This window comes from Ixodes scapularis, unplaced genomic scaffold, assembly GCF_016920785.2.
Source record: "Ixodes scapularis isolate PalLabHiFi unplaced genomic scaffold, ASM1692078v2 PGA_scaffold8__174_contigs__length_109621045, whole genome shotgun sequence".
NCBI lineage: Eukaryota > Metazoa > Arthropoda > Arachnida > Ixodida > Ixodidae > Ixodes > Ixodes scapularis.
In genome coordinates, this window is record NW_024609883.1 from 29896076 (window position 1) to 29915273 (window position 19198).

At 47.7% G+C, this 19198-nt stretch overlaps 1 protein-coding gene across 1 annotated transcript in view; it reads right to left on the reverse strand.

Annotated features, from left to right (window-relative positions):
- LOC8030729 (dystrobrevin beta) overlaps positions 1-19198 on the reverse strand; it is a 66098-nt gene that overhangs the window by 15444 nt on the left and 31456 nt on the right. The window contains exons 10-13 of the mRNA XM_029985193.4: positions 18977-19048; positions 16635-16811; positions 7360-7567; positions 5195-5489 (exon numbers count right to left, since the gene is read on the reverse strand). Of these exons, the coding sequence (XP_029841053.1) occupies positions 5195-5489; positions 7360-7567; positions 16635-16811; positions 18977-19048 (752 nt within the window). The remainder of the gene's footprint in view (positions 1-5194; positions 5490-7359; positions 7568-16634; positions 16812-18976; positions 19049-19198) is intronic.

Here is a 19198-nt window from a genome sequence, read left to right on the forward strand (position 1 = left end):
AGGGAAATTATCTGCTTTCAAAAGGTGGGGGACGCGTCTCGCAAAGTTGGAAGCTGTCACGTCATTAGGATCTATCGCGCCCCTCCAATATTTATATTATAACCCCTGTCGAAGCCAGCAGCAATATACGTCTACATTGCTCAGGTTGACCGGCCACAAAAAATACTCATTTTATCCGTTCAGGATTCGAAGTCAAGCTCAATGCAGAGAGGTCTGAGTGAATCTCCGATGAAGACTCTCCTCCGTTTGTCCGCATTCGTCTCCGTTCTACCGGCTAAAACCATTTGGCTAAGTTTAAGTAGTATCTCTCTGTCTGTCAAATATACTTTTATTCAGCAGTTCAACTAATAGTTAGATAACTAGGTTCATATTTAACCCCAAGAATATACTAATATCGCTTTAGGGGACATAGTACGTAATATAATACATAATCCGCATATTCGTCAAAATGACTTCTCGATTGCTACTAAAACTTGAATTGAAATACGAGTATCAGCTGCTTAGTGAAGCGCCAGCGAGTTGACATGCTCCTTGGCTCAAGAAGCGCTTGCTAATTTTCGTAATTTTCCTGCAGCCTGTGTTCTTGACCGAGCACACGACTGGAGCTGTTTCTTGAAACGCGGACAGGCACTAAAGCTCAATTTCGCGGACAGATAAGTCGCATGGTCGAGGCATGCGAGTTAGCTAAAAATTACTCTCGGTGGAACAATTTTGTAGCCCTCGCCGCTTTTCTTAGATGATCAAAACTAATTAGAGTCTATTACCGTTTCTCTGGAGCCCATAGTTTCGGTTTTGATCGAAGTCTCCGAAACGAAAGTTTGACATGAAAAGAAAAAAAAACAAAAAAACACCGGCAAAACAAAACTATGCTCGGCAAGTTTATGTGCACCGGCTACACTTAACTGTCTCAGTTCAAATACCCATAAAATTGGGCATTCAACAAAAGAAAAATTGTTAAAATGAGTGCGCCACCCATTCAGGTGGCCCGGCCGAGCCGACGCGACCTGGACTCAGCCGCCATGTTTGTTTGGTGGAGGCGCCCCCTATAGGTCGCTGGAGTCGCGAATACTGTAGAAGAACTTGTAGTTGGGCTAGTTGGTAAACGTTGGTATTCATGTTACAAGGCGCAAAAACACAGACACAAGAGAGAAAGAGACAAAACAGGCGCCACTCACAACTATATTTGAAAAGTGCAGAAAGAAAGGAATACAATCCTTTCTGAGACAGCGATTCTGGGCAGAGGCAAGTGCCAAAAAGCGCGCGAGTTATTAGAGGCGTATTTCATTAGAAAAAGGGGTGCACAATGCATAAGTGACACATCTGTTGCACTCTATAATGCCGAGGTTAGATTATTTGATAAGTTTTTGTAAATTGGGCGATAAGCGTATGTCACATGGCTAAGCGCGTGCGTGGACGAGATGAAGATGACGATGATTGTATTCCTTTCTTTCTGCACTTTTCAAATATAGTTGTGAGTGGCGCCTGTTTTGTCTCTTTCTCTCTTGTGTCCGTGTTTTTGCGCCTTGTAACATGAATACCGACGTGGAACAGGCTCTGTTCTCATGATATAAGGACGTAACGGCGCGACATTTGCCGGTGTCTGGTCAGCTTCTTCAAACAAAAGCAACCACTGTGGCCTGTCTGTTAGGGCATGATGATTTCAGCGCGAGCAATGGTTGGCTCCAGCGCGGGGACTCCAGGTGAAGAGGCACCGGCCCAAAATCACGTCTTCAAATAAATGGAATACAGTGTAGACCACATATAATGTATGTCGCGGGAGTCGCAAAAATCCGCACTATAAGCGGTACCGCGTTATAACCAAAACATCAATTTTTCAGGCCAAAATACATGCCATGAGACAACTTACCTTTGTAAAAAAATTAATTTTATGTTAGATGAAAAATAAAGCTTAGTTTGAGGAAAGTATTTATTTCGCCAGACTAGTACACTTCTCTCTCAAGTGTGTCACACATTTTGAAAGAAATGAGTGACTTTTGCCTGGTGCAGCCTTTTAACGGCGTCGCGGGTTGCGGAGCGACGTTGCGAGCGTTCAGGATTGCTAACCCTAATTACTTTTCTCCTGTGATGAAAATGAGTGAAACTTCGCATCCTTTATACGGTACACGCCAGTAATACCTTCAACTTTAGCACAGGCATGAAATGCTCCAAATAAGAAATCCAGGCGATGTTCGAAAACACAAATGCTTAGAAAGCACCACTGTAGTCGAAATAAACAAACACGACGACACGGGTGTTTCTGCCGTCTTGAAAGTGCCGCCACGACATCGCTGCACGAGTAGGTGGATCTTCCCTTCTAGTACGTGCTGGGTTATCATAGCGACACACAACAAAAATTCACAGTCAAGGATAGCGCTTTTACGCGGAACGATAAGCTTCCACCACGCCGTCTACGTCGACGATCACAACCGCAGTGATGTGATTGGCCTAAGCCATTTTGGAGCACCTTTTGGCGCAGCCAAAACAGTGTTTGGGAGCAGCAAAAGTGGACTATGGAGCAGCTAATACAGTGTTTTGGAGCAGCAAAGGTGGATTTTGGAGCAGCTAAAATAGTGTTTTGGAACAGCAAAAGTGACTTTTGGTGCAGATATTCTTACAAAAATAGAAATATTTGCTTCAAGTGCTCGACAAACGAAGGGCACTTTGCTCGCCGCAATAAACAAATTATAGTCAAGTTAGACCACCTGGGAGTCTTTCAACATGTAACTGAAATGCCCATGACATGACACGTTTTGCAATGCTTCAGTTAAGTGATGCATATATATGTACCCGTTATAGGTGAATGAGAACCAAGCTGCACTTATTAAAATTTATTTGAAAATGACCAGCTTAGTAGTAAATATCGCAGCATTAGGTTGACTAGTTATATAATAAATGGAAGCTGTCTCTGACTGTTGATACACGTGACCACTGCAGTGCAATGCGAAATTGTCGCGCGAGCGGCAATGGCTGTTCGATCGAAACCATGCCACTCCGCTCCGTCGCCAACTGGTTCTCAAAATTGTATACAGAATGTAACTGTCCAGGATACGACAAAAACAGTCCAGCCGCACGTGCTTGCGAGACCGGCTGGTGAGGTACAAGCTAAACACACAGAAAAAAAAAAGAATCTGAGCACATCGATGCAAGACTTCACGAGCCAGGGTCAAAAAGCTCTCAGAGCGCTTTGTGCACCGCGTGTGCGCTTTGTGTGTGTGAACTTGAGACAAACAAGCGCGTTGTGAGTGTTCAGCGTGCAGACATTGCCTTCTTTGCTTTAGCCTCACTTTCCTTCACCAACTCTCTTTCGCGGCAGATTTTTCACATACCGGCGTACCCCTCGAAAGAAAGTGTACCAAGAGAAACTCAGGCAATCAGTACTTCGACACAGCAGGCTTTGAGCTAAAGGGATTTTTGTAGTAGCGTATTAAACAAGAACTGGAACGTTGGTGAACATTAGGGCGGTCCTTACGTTTCAATTTAGAAAGCGCCATATCTGCAGCGACGTGGGGACGGCAACACCCGACGTCGCGCGGCTACGATGATTGGAAGACAAGGACCAAATATATTTAAACTTGAGGAAGAAAACAAGAAGGGACAGCCAAACACAAACTTCCAACTGGCAAGTTTCCTCAAGTTTCCTCAAGTTTTTAATTATCTCTACCAACCCGCTCGTTCTGTCTCGACCGAATATAGTTTTCCCACGACCATTGCTTTCAGGCGCAAGTGCTTCAGCTCACAAAGTAACTCCCACTGCGCAAAAACGTTTTTCGTTTCACAGCTTGATGGCATGGCTGGTCCGCACATGAGCGCGTCTATTGTTGAAAAAGTTTTAAAAAGAAGTGGCATGCGAGACGACGAGAGCGCAAAACGTGAGACGGCGGGAACGAGAGACGGCGCGAAACGAGAGACAACAGATGAACGATTGATGCAGGGTACTTTGTTTCGGGCGGCCGCTTGCGCCACCTAGCTCACGCATGCTCAATTACGGCACTCAGTTTAGTCTTAATATTGTAAGGCGACCAAAATTGGTCATTTGGCGCAGGCTTGACGCAGATTACCCTTATTTAGGCAAAATGTAGCAGGATGTAGCAGGGTTAGCCCCTTGGCGCAGTTTGGCGCAATTGGCGCAGCAATCACATCACTGCAACCGACGCCGTGTTTGCGGATAGAAGAAGCCGGCCCGCGACCGGCATGCAACGCGTGCAAACACTTCTCCTTGACCTCCGATTGGTCTGTCGTTGCGGTTGTCTCCAACGCAGCGGAGGGACGCACACACGTGAACGACATGCGCGTGCGTCCCTCCGTCGCTATGGCAACTGAAGCCTCTCTCTTCGCTTCGCCCTGCTTCTTCAAGCAACCTCCTTGCCCCGCGGGTGCCGCTTGCGGCTAGCGCCGTTATCTAGTGTCGCACAGGGAAGCGTGCTCGCTGCGCTGGTTAGTCGGCGCGGTCGGCGGGCTGTTCCGGAAACCGCACTATAACCGGTATTTCCCTTTGCAGGCCTGCATTTTAAGCGGTATGTAATTACATGGAGTTCTATGGGAGGCGAACCGGTGGTTTAAAAAAGCCGCATTATACCCGGTCCTGCACTATAAGCGGTTACGTTGTAAGTGGTCTATACTGTAACAGATGCAGTTAACGTTGTTTCTCATGTTGCAAATTGATATCCTCATGCTCTGATCTATTTTTTGAATTCTGCTTAGTGACAGGTAAGGATCTCGTGGTCCGCTATAGCGAATATTTATATTTTAGTGCTGTGCACGTTCTTGCACGGGCTCGATTGCAGAAACGTTTGCGTCAATTTTAGTGTGTACTTTTAAAACGAATATCGCATATAGCGAACGAATTTCTGCTCCCGGTGCTAATTCGTTATAATGTGGTTCGACTGTATCACACAAAATTTGTGCTGTAATACATGGTGGTCTGCATGCTCAATAACGAAAACGACCTCCTTTTGTCCGCCATTTCGCCTGACCAGCGCGCACCCTATATATAGTTCGCTGGAGTCGCGAACAGGCTGACAAACTGTTTACAAAAAGGGCTGGCATTCGCCCACACCAGGCGTGAGCACTGCACGTGCGTAGAAACCAGGTCGGTGCGAGGTAAAAAATCTGCGCACACATTGCGCCGACAACACCGCTACCGCAGCAGTGAGATGTCAGAGTCGAGCAGATTGAGATATGAGGGCGTCCGTACCAGAGTGCAGCTCCCTGACGAGGGAGGACATGGCATTGGTGACGGAGTCGGCAGCCACGAGCAGGTCGTCCCTGAGGTTCTTGGCCCCCTGGGGCCGCCCAAAGGCCAGGCGCACGTCGTCCCCTAGCCCCGACAGGCTGTCGCCGGGGGCTCCCCCCGGGGTGGGGGGGGCACTGCGGGGCAGTGAGGGAGCCCCCCCAGACAGGGCCCCCAGCGTGCTGGTGCCCAGTGGGGACTTGGAAGTGCAAGACCGGGGGGAGCTGTTGGGCGTAGACCGCGGGGACGCCTGGTGGTTCTGCGCACGGCCACACAGGTCGGCGTGCGAAGAGACGACAGAGATACGGACAAGAGCGGTCCGTATTATATGCCACGCTGCCTATAATGCTCATGCAGTCGTCGTTTAATGAACTTAATACTATGATTCAGATTCCATCGCTTTGACCATAAACTTTTTGCCACTTACAAGATATCTCAGTCATAGCGAAAATGCATTTAAATTAGGGGTGTGCGAATATTTTAAATTTCGAATATGAATAAAATAATCCCCTTATTCGAATCCTATTCAATTCGGGAATTGCCTGTTTGGAACTTCAATTATTCGGCCGCAACCAAATATTCGGACAAACTGCAAATATTGGGTCAGGTAGCGAATAATCTGAATGCCGCACATGCCGTAAAAAATCTGATATATACCGTATTTACTCGCAGAATGAACACACTTTTTTTTCCGAAAAATCGATGCAAAGTTGGGGGGGGGGGGCGTTCATTATGCAAAGTAAAATTTTTGCGTCTGTATTTACTCGCATATTGAACCAACCTTTTATCCTGAAAAATCGAAGTAACTACGTAACTACTTATCTCTTTGCGCGTGGTGCGCGACCCCCTAACCAAACTAAGCTGTGCAAAAAAAAAAAAAAGAAAAACTCTTTTGTTTTCTTTTTCTCTTAGTTCCTTGAATTTTTTTTGCCGCCTTTCGCAAGCTGTTTTGTTTTTTAGGCGTTGCTTAGGCGAAGGCTCTCCGCTTATCTTTCTTATCTCCTTGTGCGCGGCGCGCGGCGCGCCACGCACGACCCCCCGTAACCAAACTGCGCTGTGCAAGAAAAAAAAAAAAAAAGCTCCTCTTTTTTTTTTTTTTTTTTTTTTTCTCAGTTCCCTGGGTTGTTTTTATTCATTTTTGCCGCCTTTCGCAAGCTGCTTCGTTTGCTTAGAGGGCTTCTCCGCTCCTCTTTCTTAAGGCCCATACGCACATTCGCGTTTGAACGCGTTTGAGTGCGTTGCGGAGTCCTTGCGGCCAGGCGCGGTCGCTTGCGGAGCGACGCGCGCCTCCCCGCAACACGTCTGCAGGTAGTTTTTGCAGGACGAGTGTGACTGCCATGTAAGAAATAAACCTGCCTCGGATGGTGTCAGCAAACCGTCTGCTGTAGAATGCAGCGTGACCATGGCTTTGAACCTGGCCCTTGAATGCCCCACATTTACCGTAAAATCCAACAAGAACGCCCACCCAAAATACAGAGATAAATGGTCAAAAACATGGGGTGATCTATCAATAAAGATGACACAGCAAAACTTTATCAAAAATTAGTAATAAAACACCGGGGCAGCAGTTACGAACCACACCACGTAAAACGGGAACTGATACTGGAAATTGCGGACATGGCAAGTTTGCGTTTCACGATGTGATAAACCCGTGAAAATTTGCTACGAACTCCCATGTCACGAAAAAAGATACCGCAGAATAAAGACACAGCACATTCAGGTTTTATGGTGCAAAGGACACGAAAGAACCTGCCACGAACTAGCATGTCGTGGGAACCTGTTTATTTTAAGAGAGCGCGGCGTTGCGCATCACTTGTTGGGACGGTTGTACCACACCTTCGTATTTGTTTTCTTGTTGAGATCTTTCAAACATCTTTTTCCCACCTTGGCTGCCTCTTGGCAACCGGCAGTATGTATAATGGTACTGCAAATTGCACGGGTCATCCGATTCCCGTCTGACATCGAGTGATTTTTTTAAAAATATAGGGGGTGGACGACGTTAGGAACTTTTATGTTACGGATATTTAGCCAGACAAACGGGACGGGCGATCCCTAAAGGGAAGGCGTCCGTTTGGGATTTTCCGGCAACGGAGAGAAACAACATGTTGCCAGTGCACGGGGGTGCCTACCTTGAGCATCTTCATGAGGGCCTCGAGCTGCAGCATGAGGTCCCTGCGGCTGTCCTGGAGGGCGGCCAAGTGTGCCTCCAACTCCCGCTTGCGCTGTCGAAGGGCGCGCAGCTCCGATAGCAGGGCCGGGTTCTGGCCCGACTGGAGTGCCGCCGCCTCCTCCTGCTCCTGGTTCTGCCGCAGGCGCACTATCTCACGCATGATCTCCCTGCGAGAGGGGGAAGCACACCACGGCACCTGGTAAACACGTCTCAAAGACAAGCAGACTAAAGACACTAAACGAGCCGTTGGTTCTCAAAGTTTTCCACCTCAAAAACCCCTATCTGCCAAAGGGTATACACTTGGGCTAGTTGGCAATCCATAGCTCAAAGGGTAAAAGCGCTAAAAAACAACGGACAAGTGAAAGAGACCAACACCACAGAGCACTACCTGCAACTGAAGTTTACTCATGGAAAAACACATACTATATACGCACCGTGAAATCAAGACATGTGATGACAGAAATCCAACATCATCAAACCAATGCTTATCTATCTGCTATTTACTTTTCGAAGGATTTTAAAAACGCCACCTCAGAGTCAGACAGGGCTATCGATGGAGCGCTGACACACGTGCCTTCGACGCACTCTGATATGAAGAACACTTCGGATATCTTCCGTGTCATCTTAGCCAGAAACCAAAACAAAACGACAAGGGAGATATTCGAAGCGTTCCTTATATCACAGTGCGTTGAAGGCACGAGTGTCAGCACTCCATCGATAGTCCTGTTTGGCTCTGAGGTGGCGCTTTTAACATCTTTTGAAAAGTAAATGTAAGATACCGTATTTTTGGGATTCTGAGCACCCCCACTTTCAGACATAAACACATGAAAAAAAGTTTGCATGCAAATGTAAGCAACCCCCTCCCAACAAGAAATTTGAGATCGAAGACACCAGTATCGCCGAGCGCCGGAGTCGAGAACGGCCGCTGGCGCTTGGTTTCAACGTCAGTTAATAGATGGCAGCACATAGCGCCATTTTCCACTTTCGCAACAGTGCAGGTAGTATAGGGAGTGTAGGTGCATTGCCGTACCCTCTATCGAAGACGTTTTGTCTGTTTGGTCTCCTTGCGCTTGTTGCAGTCGGTTTAGTCTGTTAAGCCTATTTGTCTGCGTTGGCCTCGCAATCGTACTCCGTTCACTGTGTGCACATGGCTTGCGGAAGCCGTCCATCATGAGTGCGAAGAGAATTTCATACATAATAAAGTTCAAGAAAACGTTTTTTTTCTTTAGCGGAAGACAACGGAAATCATGGCACTGCTGAACAGTTTGGAGTGGACAGAGCATATGTGATTTGGTGGAGACAGCGGAATCAGAATTTCAAGGGCGCCGCGACCCGCAAAAAGTTTACGGGACTGCGCAACGGCCAGCACCCGGAGCTGGAGAAGGAGGACTTCGAATTCGTCCGCTGCAAACGATGCGGCGGCTTTACCGTCACGGCCAATTCCATACAAAGAGAGGCTATGGAAATCGCCACACGAAGGCAAATTCCCCGTTCGGCATTCCGCGCAAGCCGAGGCTGGGTGGAGCGGATGATGAAGAGGAACGGTTTCTTTTTGAGACGCCGCACCACGATCTGCCAGAAGCTACCAGTGGACTTCGAGGACAAGCTTGTCAATTTCCAACGTTATGTGATGCAGCTGCGTCGCGAATCTCGCTACGGACTCGGGCAGATTGGCAATGCCGACGAGACCCCTGTGTACATCGATATGCCAAGGACGTGCACCGCGAACGAAGTAGGTGCTCGAGAAGCAAAAGTGCGTACGACTGGCTATGAAAAGCAAAGGGTGACCATAATGGTGAGCATCACAGCCGATGGTTGAAAACTTGCGCCCTACATCATCCTCAAAAGGAAGAACATGCCGAAGAACGAGACTTTCCCGAAAGACGTCATTGTGAGGGTACAGGAGAAGGGGTGGATGACGAGTGAGCTGATGCAGGACTGGATCAGAGTTGTGTGGCAGCAGCGACCGGGAGCATCACTTGGCGGTTTCAAAAGCACTAAGTCCATGCTCATGCTTGATGCGTTCCACAATCACCTGACCCCGGAGGTGAAGGCGGAGCTGGACAGTAACAACTGCGACCTGGTGGTCATTCCAGGGGGGACAACATCTGTGTTACAGACCCTGGACGTCTCTGTGAACAAGCCGTTCAAGGAAAACTTGCGGCAAGAATACGAGGAGTGGATCTGTAGCCCCGACCGGAAGAAGACGCCGACGGGAAAGCTACAGAAAGCCTCTCCATCGACCGTGGCGACGTGGATCTCAGACGCTTGGAAGAGGGTCCGTGCCAATGTTGTGGTCAAGTCTTTTAGGAAGTGCTGCATCAAAAATCGTCGTGACGGCACTGAAGACAACCTCTTGCGGAATGCCAACAGCAGCAGGAGCAGCAGCCCAGGTGGGGGCACCGACTCGTCGTCGTCGAGTGATAGCGAGAGCGACTAGTCGACTGTGGTGCAAACTGACGGCAAGCAGGCTACTCTCCAGTCTTTACTTTATTTCCTTTAGAACATTTATTCTTTCATTTTTATTATAATAAATTAATATTTCTGGTGAAAATTTCGTTTTTTCGGGGCACGTTCCGAATCTAAGCACCCCCCCCCCCCCCCCCTCTTTGAACATTGCGGGTGTGAAAAAAAGGGGGTGCTTAGAATCGAGAGAATACATAAGCATTGGTTTGATAATGTTGCATTTTTGTCGTCACATGTGTATATACGTGTTTTTCTATGACTAGGGTGACTAGACGTCCCGTTTTTGAGATTCGCTTTTGCCGTCTTGTTTTTTTGCCCCAATAAAGAATCATGTCCCGTTTTCGCAGGAGTGCATAGTTTCGAAATTGGCACCAAGCGAGTTGATACAAATCAAAACTATGCCTACTCATTAAAAGTATATTTTACAAAAATAACCGTAGGTACTTACCCAGAGAGTAAAATTTAGAACTGTTCTTTCCCACAAACCTTTTTTCCCTCGCGAAGATGCGGCTGTAGAAATATTTTTTGAGTTTCTGGATGTAGCACGCATGTACAATATAGATTGACAACACTACACTCTTTTTCGAAACTGGCAAAGAAACGCACGTGTGTGTTCAACGAAGATCTTCGCAATAAGTATACATTTCTATGTTCAACAGATTGTATCAGCAGAGTTCTTTGCCGAGTCTGTGGAACGTGTTTTCCTCTTGCGCACGGAGGCCGTAGTGACATCAGCTAGCACATCAAAACTCTAGAACTCCGAAGCACAAGAACGCAGAGAAGAGCAGGTCCAATCTCAATCTTTAGTATGCCCCCCCCCCCATTCCCCCTCCCCTCCCCGCTGCGATGTCCCGTTTTCTAACTCAAGGAATTTGGTCATCCTATCTATGAGTAAACTTCAGTTACGAGTAGCACTTCATGGTATTGGTCTCTCACTCGTCTGTTGCTTTTTAGCGCTTTTACCCTCTGAACCCTATCTGCCTCTGAACACTATCTGACTTGAATGCGAAAGCCTACGTGCCGATGTAAACGTGATAGCGAAACTCCAAAGACAGTGCACTCTCTGACGACGCACTTTTGGCACCGTTCCATTGGTACCTTTCATGTCGCCGATGTATTTTCATACTCTTCGTGTCGCCGACGTTTTTTCGCTCAAGGACTTTTAAGGTTGACAGAACGATGAAACATATAAAGCTTTCGCCTTAGTACAAAGAAAGTTTTATCGCTCAGCTTGATTGACAGCCTAAGTCTTTGGGGACCCAAAGAGGCCTTCAGGGACCCCAAAGGGTCCGCAAACACCCATTTGAGAAGCACCGAAGTATCGTATTTGCACGAATATAGTGCAAGATTTTCTCTCAAAATTACGTGCTCTAAAACACACTTTGCGTTATATTCGGAATTGAGATTGGCCACGCGGCGCGTGAGTCGGGAAAAAGTTGTCCCTACGACTGAATGAAGGAGATAGGGTGCAAAAAAATGACCGCACCTCCACGTGGTGAATGATGTTGATTGGGGCGAAGCTCTGGTGGTGCTGATGATACTGATTTTATTGTTCATAGGTAGTGCTGATGGTGCTGATTTTTTTTTTTTTTATTGCTCATAGGTAGTGCTGAGTTCCGGGTTGCGTTTCGACTTCATTATTACTGCTTTACGGTCGGTGAAATGCAGAGCCAGTGGTTCTTCTAGCGGATCAGCTTGGATCCGCTAGAAGCCATGGGAACGCATCTCCACCGCTTAAGTCAACGGTCCATGTCAGAAAGAAAATGTGTGGTATGGATCGTTGTTATATACGCAGTTGAGCATTTGACCGCAGCGCCCTCTCGTCTATAAACGTTGAGCCAATGATGCAAAGTTTAACGCGATTATATATGGCTTTGACCACAGCGCCCTCTCTTGTATAGACGTCGAGCGGCTACATGCAACTTTCATTCATGACAAAAACTCCAGCTCTTGAGTTACTACCACATCTCAGAGTCCCCTACTCGTCCCGCAGTCGTGGCCGAGTGGTTAAGGCGATGGACTAGAAATCCATTGGGGTCTCCCCGCACAGGTGCGAATCCTGTCGACTGCGCAAACATTTTTTCTTTTTTTAAGAAGACAGATGGGATGGCCATCAATGTGAGCACGGACGCCGGACAAGTCTAGACCCTAAGGAGCTTCGCCCCTAAAGAAAACGGGGTGTGGAGAGGAAAGCTATTAGTTCTTGCACCACCTAAATGGAAGAATAAAGAATGTTCAAAGCATTCCCTGCCGTTTTCATGTTTGTACAACACACGCGGTTGCAAAAACAACAAAAACTGGTTGCACCGCACGGGAGTGCGGGACACTGGCCAGTTGAAGCCAGGCCAGGCCAGGCCAAGTCAAGATAAGACCGCTGGCCATGTTTAAGCAATCGTGAAACATGAGGTTTGTGCGTGTTTATGCGGAGGGACTGTAGCAAGGGTGGGAACATGTATCATGTATCCCTTCCAGCAGTCACTGTTCTGCCTGAGCATTTTTTAGTTTCTGCTCGAGATTGTTCTGGAACTTGTGCGTTTCTGCTTCATGCGCTTCATAAACCAACCAACTTGAAACAATGCGCCATAGTTCAAAAGGAATAGCTTGCAGACAAAGAGCTCAACCCTAAGAAAAAGAAACTAGGAGACAAGCATGCATAGATCTGAAGTCCCGATAGTGAGAAGGAGCTGAGCAGTGAAGATGAGTGCAGTCAGACACCTAAATAAGATATATAGATAAGAAAGATAAGCTAGGTAAACAGCTGAGATAAATATATACATAAATTAGATGAGCTAGATGAATAGCTAAGGTAAATGTATGTTAGATAAGCTAGATCAGGGGTTCTCAAACTTTTTGGTCTCACAGAACACCAGGTAGCCTCAAAAACTGCCGCGGAACACTCTCCCCCCCCCCCCCCCCCCCCCCGTCCATATTTGCCGACCGAGAATCAACAGACGCACAATTGTAGGCAAATTCGCTTGTGTTGCTTCCCATATATCCCCACCATATCAATCACGATGTCAGTACAAAGTGAGATGAAGGCGCTTTGCATGGTCCTGAAGCGCAGCCTGCTGCGTTGGGGGGGGGGGGGGGGGGGGGGGGGGGGAAGGGGAGGGGGGTTGCAATATGGGTGTTCGCGGAACCCAAGAGACCAGCTCGTGGAACCCCCGTGTTCCCCGAAACCCAGTTTGAGAACCCCTGAGCTAGATGAATAGCCAAGATAAATAGGTAAGGTGGATATACAAGGTAAATAGGTCAGATAGATAGATAAGATCAATAGGTAAGATAGATATAAGATAAGCAGATAAGGCAGTCAAATAGATAAAAGGTAGATAATATAAGTAGAGAGGAGCACGAAAAGAGTAAGACACTGGTAGGACGAGGGATCACATTCACTTTCCTCCATAGTCGTCCCTCGTCCCACCTGTGTCTTACTTTTTCGGTAGGGGTGTGCGAATACCAAATAGTTACCGAATCGAATGCCGAATTGAATTAAGAAGAAAAAGTCGAATAGTGATTTTATATGTAGGAATTCTGGCGAAAAAAAAAGTTCAGCCTTTCCATTTTTGTGAAGAAGGAAGACCTGCGGAGCTGTAGTCGATATACTGCCGCAATGCGCACACACCCGATTCCCGCTTCTTTTTGTCCGACACGCTGTCGACTGTAGATACGTCTCCGGCGAACCAGAGTCGGTCGCACACGGTGCACCCATCGCGAGTCCAAACCAAAACTGATAAGAGCGTAGCAGCGTAGGAAACAACGCGCAAAACAGACAAAGACTATAGTCGGTTGCAAGCTAAGAAAAAACCGGAAATGCCTCTCAGAGGAAAATGTAATCCTACGCCGAGAAACGCCAGCCAATCGTTCTCATGACGTCACGATTCCGTGGACCAATCGCAATCCTTTTGAAGAAAAAAAAGAAAGCCGTTTGCAACTCCCTGTAACACCGAATTGGAGCGCAGCTCTTGAGGAGGAGGAGGGAAGGGTACTGAGGGTTACCTCCTCTCGGGGCGGGGGGGGTCATGTGACCTTGGGGGTCACATGACCCCCCAAGGTCACAAAAAATTTTCTGGGGGGTCACGTGACCCCCCCAAAAAAATTTTCCGCTAGATTTAGCAGGGATTTTTTTCCGCTAGGTTTAACGGGAAAATTTTTCCGCTAGACTTAGCGGGGAATTTTTTCCGCTAAATCTAGCGGGGAAATTTTTCCACTAGATTTAGCGCGGAATTTTTTCCGCTAGATTTAGCGGGGAGATTTTTCCGCTAGATTTAGCGGGGCATTTTTCCCGCTAGATTTAGCGGAGAAATTTTCCCGCTAAATTTAGCGGGGAAAATTTTTCCGCTAGATTTAGCGGGCAAATATTTCCGCTAAATCTAGCGGGGAAATTTTTCCGCTAGGTTTAGCGGGGAAATTGTTCCGCTAGATTTAGCAAGGAAATTTTTCCGCTAGATTTAGCGGGGAAATTTTTCCGCTAGATTTAGCGGGGAATTTTTCCCGCTAGAATTAGCGGGGAATATTTTCCGCTAAATCTAGCGGGGAAATTTTTCCGCTAGATTCAGCGAGGAAATTTTTCCGCTAGATTTAGCGGGGAAATTTTTCCGCTAGATTTAGCGGGGAATTTTTCCCGCTAGAATTAGCGGGGAATATTTTCCGCTAAATCTAGCGGGGAAATTTTTCCGCTAGATTTAGCGGGGAAATTTTTCCGCTAGATTTAGCGGGGAATTTTTCCCGCTAGAATTAGCGGGGAATATTTTCCGCTAAATCTAGCGGGGAAATTTTTCCGCTAGATTTAGCAAGGAAATTTTTCCGCTAGATTTAGCGGGGAAATTTTTCCGCTAGATTTAGCGGGGAATTTTTCCCGCTAGAATTAGCGGGGAATATTTTCCGCTAAATCTAGCGGGGAAATTTTTCCGCTAGATTTAGCGGGGAAATTTTTCCGCTAGATTTAGTGGGGAATTTTTCCCGCTAGGGGAATATTTTCCGCTAAATCTAGCGAGGAAATTTTTCCGCTAGATTCAGCGAGGAAATTTTTCCGCTAGATTTAGCGGGGAATTTTTTCCGCTAGATTTAGCGGGGAAATTGTTCCGCTAGATTTAGCGCGGAATTTTTTCCACTAGGTTTAGCGGGGAAATTTTTCCGCTAAGCGGAGAAATTTTTCCGCTAGATATAGCGGGGCATTTTTCCCGCTAGATTTAGCGGGGAATTTTTTCCGCTAGATTTAGCGGGTTAACTTTTCCGCTAGATTTAGCGGGGCATTTTTCCCGCTAAGCGGAGAAATTTTTCCGCTAGATATAGCGGGAAAATTTTTTCCGCTAGATTTAGCGGGGAATTTTTTCTGCTAAATCTAGAGGGGAAAATTTTCCGCTAGATTTAGCGGGGAAATTTACCCATAATGCACCGCGCAATTACGCCGACGGCGACGGCGACGCCGCTTAAGCCGGAAACGGGCCCCTAAGAGCTGCGCTCTAAAAAAAAGCTCAACATGGCTGCTGGCCTTAGCAACGCGACGCTAGTTTCTCGTGACAATTATTCTGCTTTTTTGCACCGTGTTTTACGTGCCCGAGGTTACGCCATGAAACCTTAATGGTATCGGCTTGCGTTTGCAGCAGTTTTTGCGCGACAACGTGAGAATCCAGCGACGCTATCGCCAACGAAAATTTCGAAGCGGGCACGAGGCTTAGCACTGCTGAGAAGCTACGTCGGACGTCGTCTGCTTCGTTGGATTTCTATCGCCTCTGCCCCCCGTTGCTACTCAACATAGTACCGGCACCGCTGCTTCAATTCGCTGTGGTTTCTGCGGGGTGAGCCGAGATTGTCACCTCAGTGGGATCCATGACAGAAGACAAAGAGTGCGGGGCGCGGTGGTGGTGTCAATGACTTGGGAGGGTGCCGATTTGTCAAAACCCGAAAAGTATAATTATTCTTGTTTTCTATTCATCCAACAAAATAAAGGCACACATTTCGTGCGCAAAGCCAACAAAACTAAGTAAATTACGAAATATTTATTATTTGCAGGAACTATAAGTGCTTCGCTTTCCCTCAATCTAAGGCGCTGGAATACGATATGTTAGACAGTATCTTGGACAGAAAATGAATTGGGAAGACGGTACATTGGACATGACTTTCTTTACTAAACAGCTATTTCGTTGACAAAAACATATTCTAACTTATTTAAATGTCCTGAATGAATTAAATAAATATCGTAGTAGTTTAAGACACGTTTCCTGGAGGAAGAAAAAGTAACGCTGCTAGCGAACTACTTTCTCAACGGCGGAGGCACTTCAGATGGGCGCAATGCGCTTGTGGGTGGGGCTAAAAGATTGTTCTCAGGTTGCATTCGACTATAAGAAACAAACCTGACGAGCGCTGCGCTCTTTACGTGTGGTTCTTCTTTGTCGTCGCCTGTTTTTCGCGCTGTTTCCTATGATGAATTCCCACCAACGCGCCCAACTATCAATTCTTCTATGATACCTGGAAAGGTTGGCGCCATCTACGAGCGACGGCGAAAAACCGTACTGGTTGTGTGCTTGCTGCCATCGCTTATACATAGATGGCGGTGGCTGTCCAGGTAGGTTTGTGTCGACATACACGGACACGATGCTGGGGAACCTAGCCCTTAACAGCTCTGCTGTAAAAAGAGTCAAACAGATAAATAAGATGAGATTGACAAATAGATAGATAAATAAGATAAATATGCAAGATGATTGACAAATAGATAGATAAATAGATAAAGGGGTGAATGAACGAGTGAGGGACTAACTGACCACCCACCTGTTCTTGGCCTCCAGCTGTGCCACGAGCTCTCGCTGTCGCGAAGAGTCTGCTGGGATGCCAGACTCGAGCGATGCGTGGTGCACAGGCGTCTCCCGCAGGCGTGCCAGCCGCGCCGCATACCGGGCAATCAGCCGGTGTTCCTCGTCCGAACCGCCCGGCATCTGGCGCAGGGCACTGCGGAGAAACATGCGTCCTCCATTACGTCGAGGCAGCCGTGGCGATTCTCGAAATGCATCTCGCAACACCTTTAGTGCGAAGACAGTGAGCCTCGCGTCTGCTCCCCTTTTGTGCCGGAGCTCCTATGACCGACCGGCCGGACCGCAATGCATCCGACGGAGTGACTTGCCAAGTTTGCCCCTTCAAGACCACTTTCAATGCATCGGCCAAATGGGACGCCAAACATAACAGTCAAAGACAGATTCCTGGTACCATGCTGGCGGGCACCATATTTTAACGCGTAGGTTTGTGCCATAAATTACCACATTTCCTCGCATAATGAACACACTTTTTTCCCAACAAATTGATACATAATTGGGGGGGCGTTCATTATGCAGGGTAAAATTTTCGCATCTACAAACTTTGCTTCAATGTCATTTCAGGTGCCAATATGACATGGCAGGGCACTGTGGCACGTTTCCACTGACGGAGGCGCACCCATGGCTGGTTGTAGGCGTCTGTAACCGCGAAAGAATGAGAAAGAAAAGCCCAATCTCCCATTGGCTGAGCGAAACGGCTACTAGATAGCCATTGGCGACCACTTCACAAAAACGCGCACTCAGCCGCCGCTCTCACGTCAGGCATTGCCGGAGGGGGGGAGGGGGGGAGGAGAGGGGCTGCGGCGGCTTCACAAGAGTGTGCGCTCAGCTGCCGCTCTCTTTCAGGCTTTGCCGGAGAAGGATGGGGGACTGCACCCACTTTTGCTCCTCTCCGCAATGAGTAACATGACGTGACGGTACCTGAGGCCTCTATAAATCGTTGGCAGCCACAACCTGAGCAGTAACAAAACGTGGTCATCCACGCCATTACACAGCAGACAAACTAAGGGCATGGAAGAACAACATTCATGCTTTCGCATTCACAACTCATAACAAGTGCTCAGGCGTCCTCGGAATTCTCATTACAGTAGACTCTCGGTAATTCGAAACTCACAAGGACGGCAAAATGCTTCGAATTACGCGAACTTCGAATTAAAAAGCACATATGAAACTGAGTTTATTTTATTCAGTACTCACTTAGAAGAAGAACTGGTCGATCTTAGATTGTTTTCGCTGACGCATTCGCGCCACCGTCACTCGGCTCTGCAAGTTACGTATGCATCATAAGGAGTCTTCGGCATACTCTTCGCCCGACAAAAAACGTTCTACGACGCCCAATACAGTTTCCGCATCAGCGGCACTCGGCGCGGGAATCGACAGCGGCGAGAGTTCCTTGTCGTCAGAATCATTGTCACCCCCTTGCACCACCACACCAGGCCTAACCACTTTGATTATTTCGACGTCCGAAAGCAGACCAGAGACCTCAACGTGCTTGTCAACATCGACATCTGCTTTGAAGACGCACTCTCTTCGACTTCTTGCAGCCCCTTAACTTTGGTAGCGAGGTCCAGCGCACTGTCCTTACTCCGTTGAGCCATCGTGATAGCACCAAAGCAGCGCGACGGAGCGATTGTTGGGCTGCGCAAAAGCACGTACGAACGAGCCAACACACTTTCGAATCTTCGTTGCCAAAACTCCCGCTTGCGCCGTTCTGCGGTTCCGCCGAACGCAACCCAATCTTCTAACCACCTATCTCCCTCTCTCCTCTTGAGGGGAGAGCGCAGAGTGGGAGAGCAGAGCCCAAAGCAAATAAGCAAACAGCCGCGCGTGCAAGGCTGTTTGTTTGCTTTCTCGCCGCCGAGCCGCAGCGTGCCGTGGCGCCGTCGCACATTGCATCAGATTGCATTATGCCTAGTGCGGAGACGCCAGTGAAGCGGCCGCGGATCGTGGCGTTGCATATTCAGGCTTGGCGCTTGGCATGGTTTTTTTTTGTTTTGCTCCCAAGGGTTCTTGACTCCTTCGAAGTAACCAGCTCCCAACATTTAGCCTTCGAATTACCGCATGTTTTTTTTCCCATAGCATTGTACATACGATTGCCGGGACCAGGCCCATGCTTCGAACTAATTAAAAATTTGAATTATGCGACTTTGAATTACCGAGAGTCGACTGTATAACCAAGTTTGTTATAAGCGAGTTCAACTGTATTACTCCTAAAATAGCGGTCGAAAAAGGCAAGAAAAAGTGCAGGTGCCAGGAAAACATTCCAAAGTTCCCGGCATCCCAACGGGACAAGAGGCATCGTACCTGCGCAAGCCGTTCAGCCCTTCGTGGGGTGGGGTGGAAAAACCGTTGTGGGTCGGCATTGGAGAAGGAGGCCTGCATCGGAAAAAACGGGTTAGAATTCAGTCGTCGGCCTTAAGGACGCCACAGTCGTTCATGCATCTATTTGTTTTACCGTCAGAATGATTAAGCCAACACCCACCGTGGTCGCCGACAAAGCGAGGACGGCGGGGCGCCCCTTTCGAA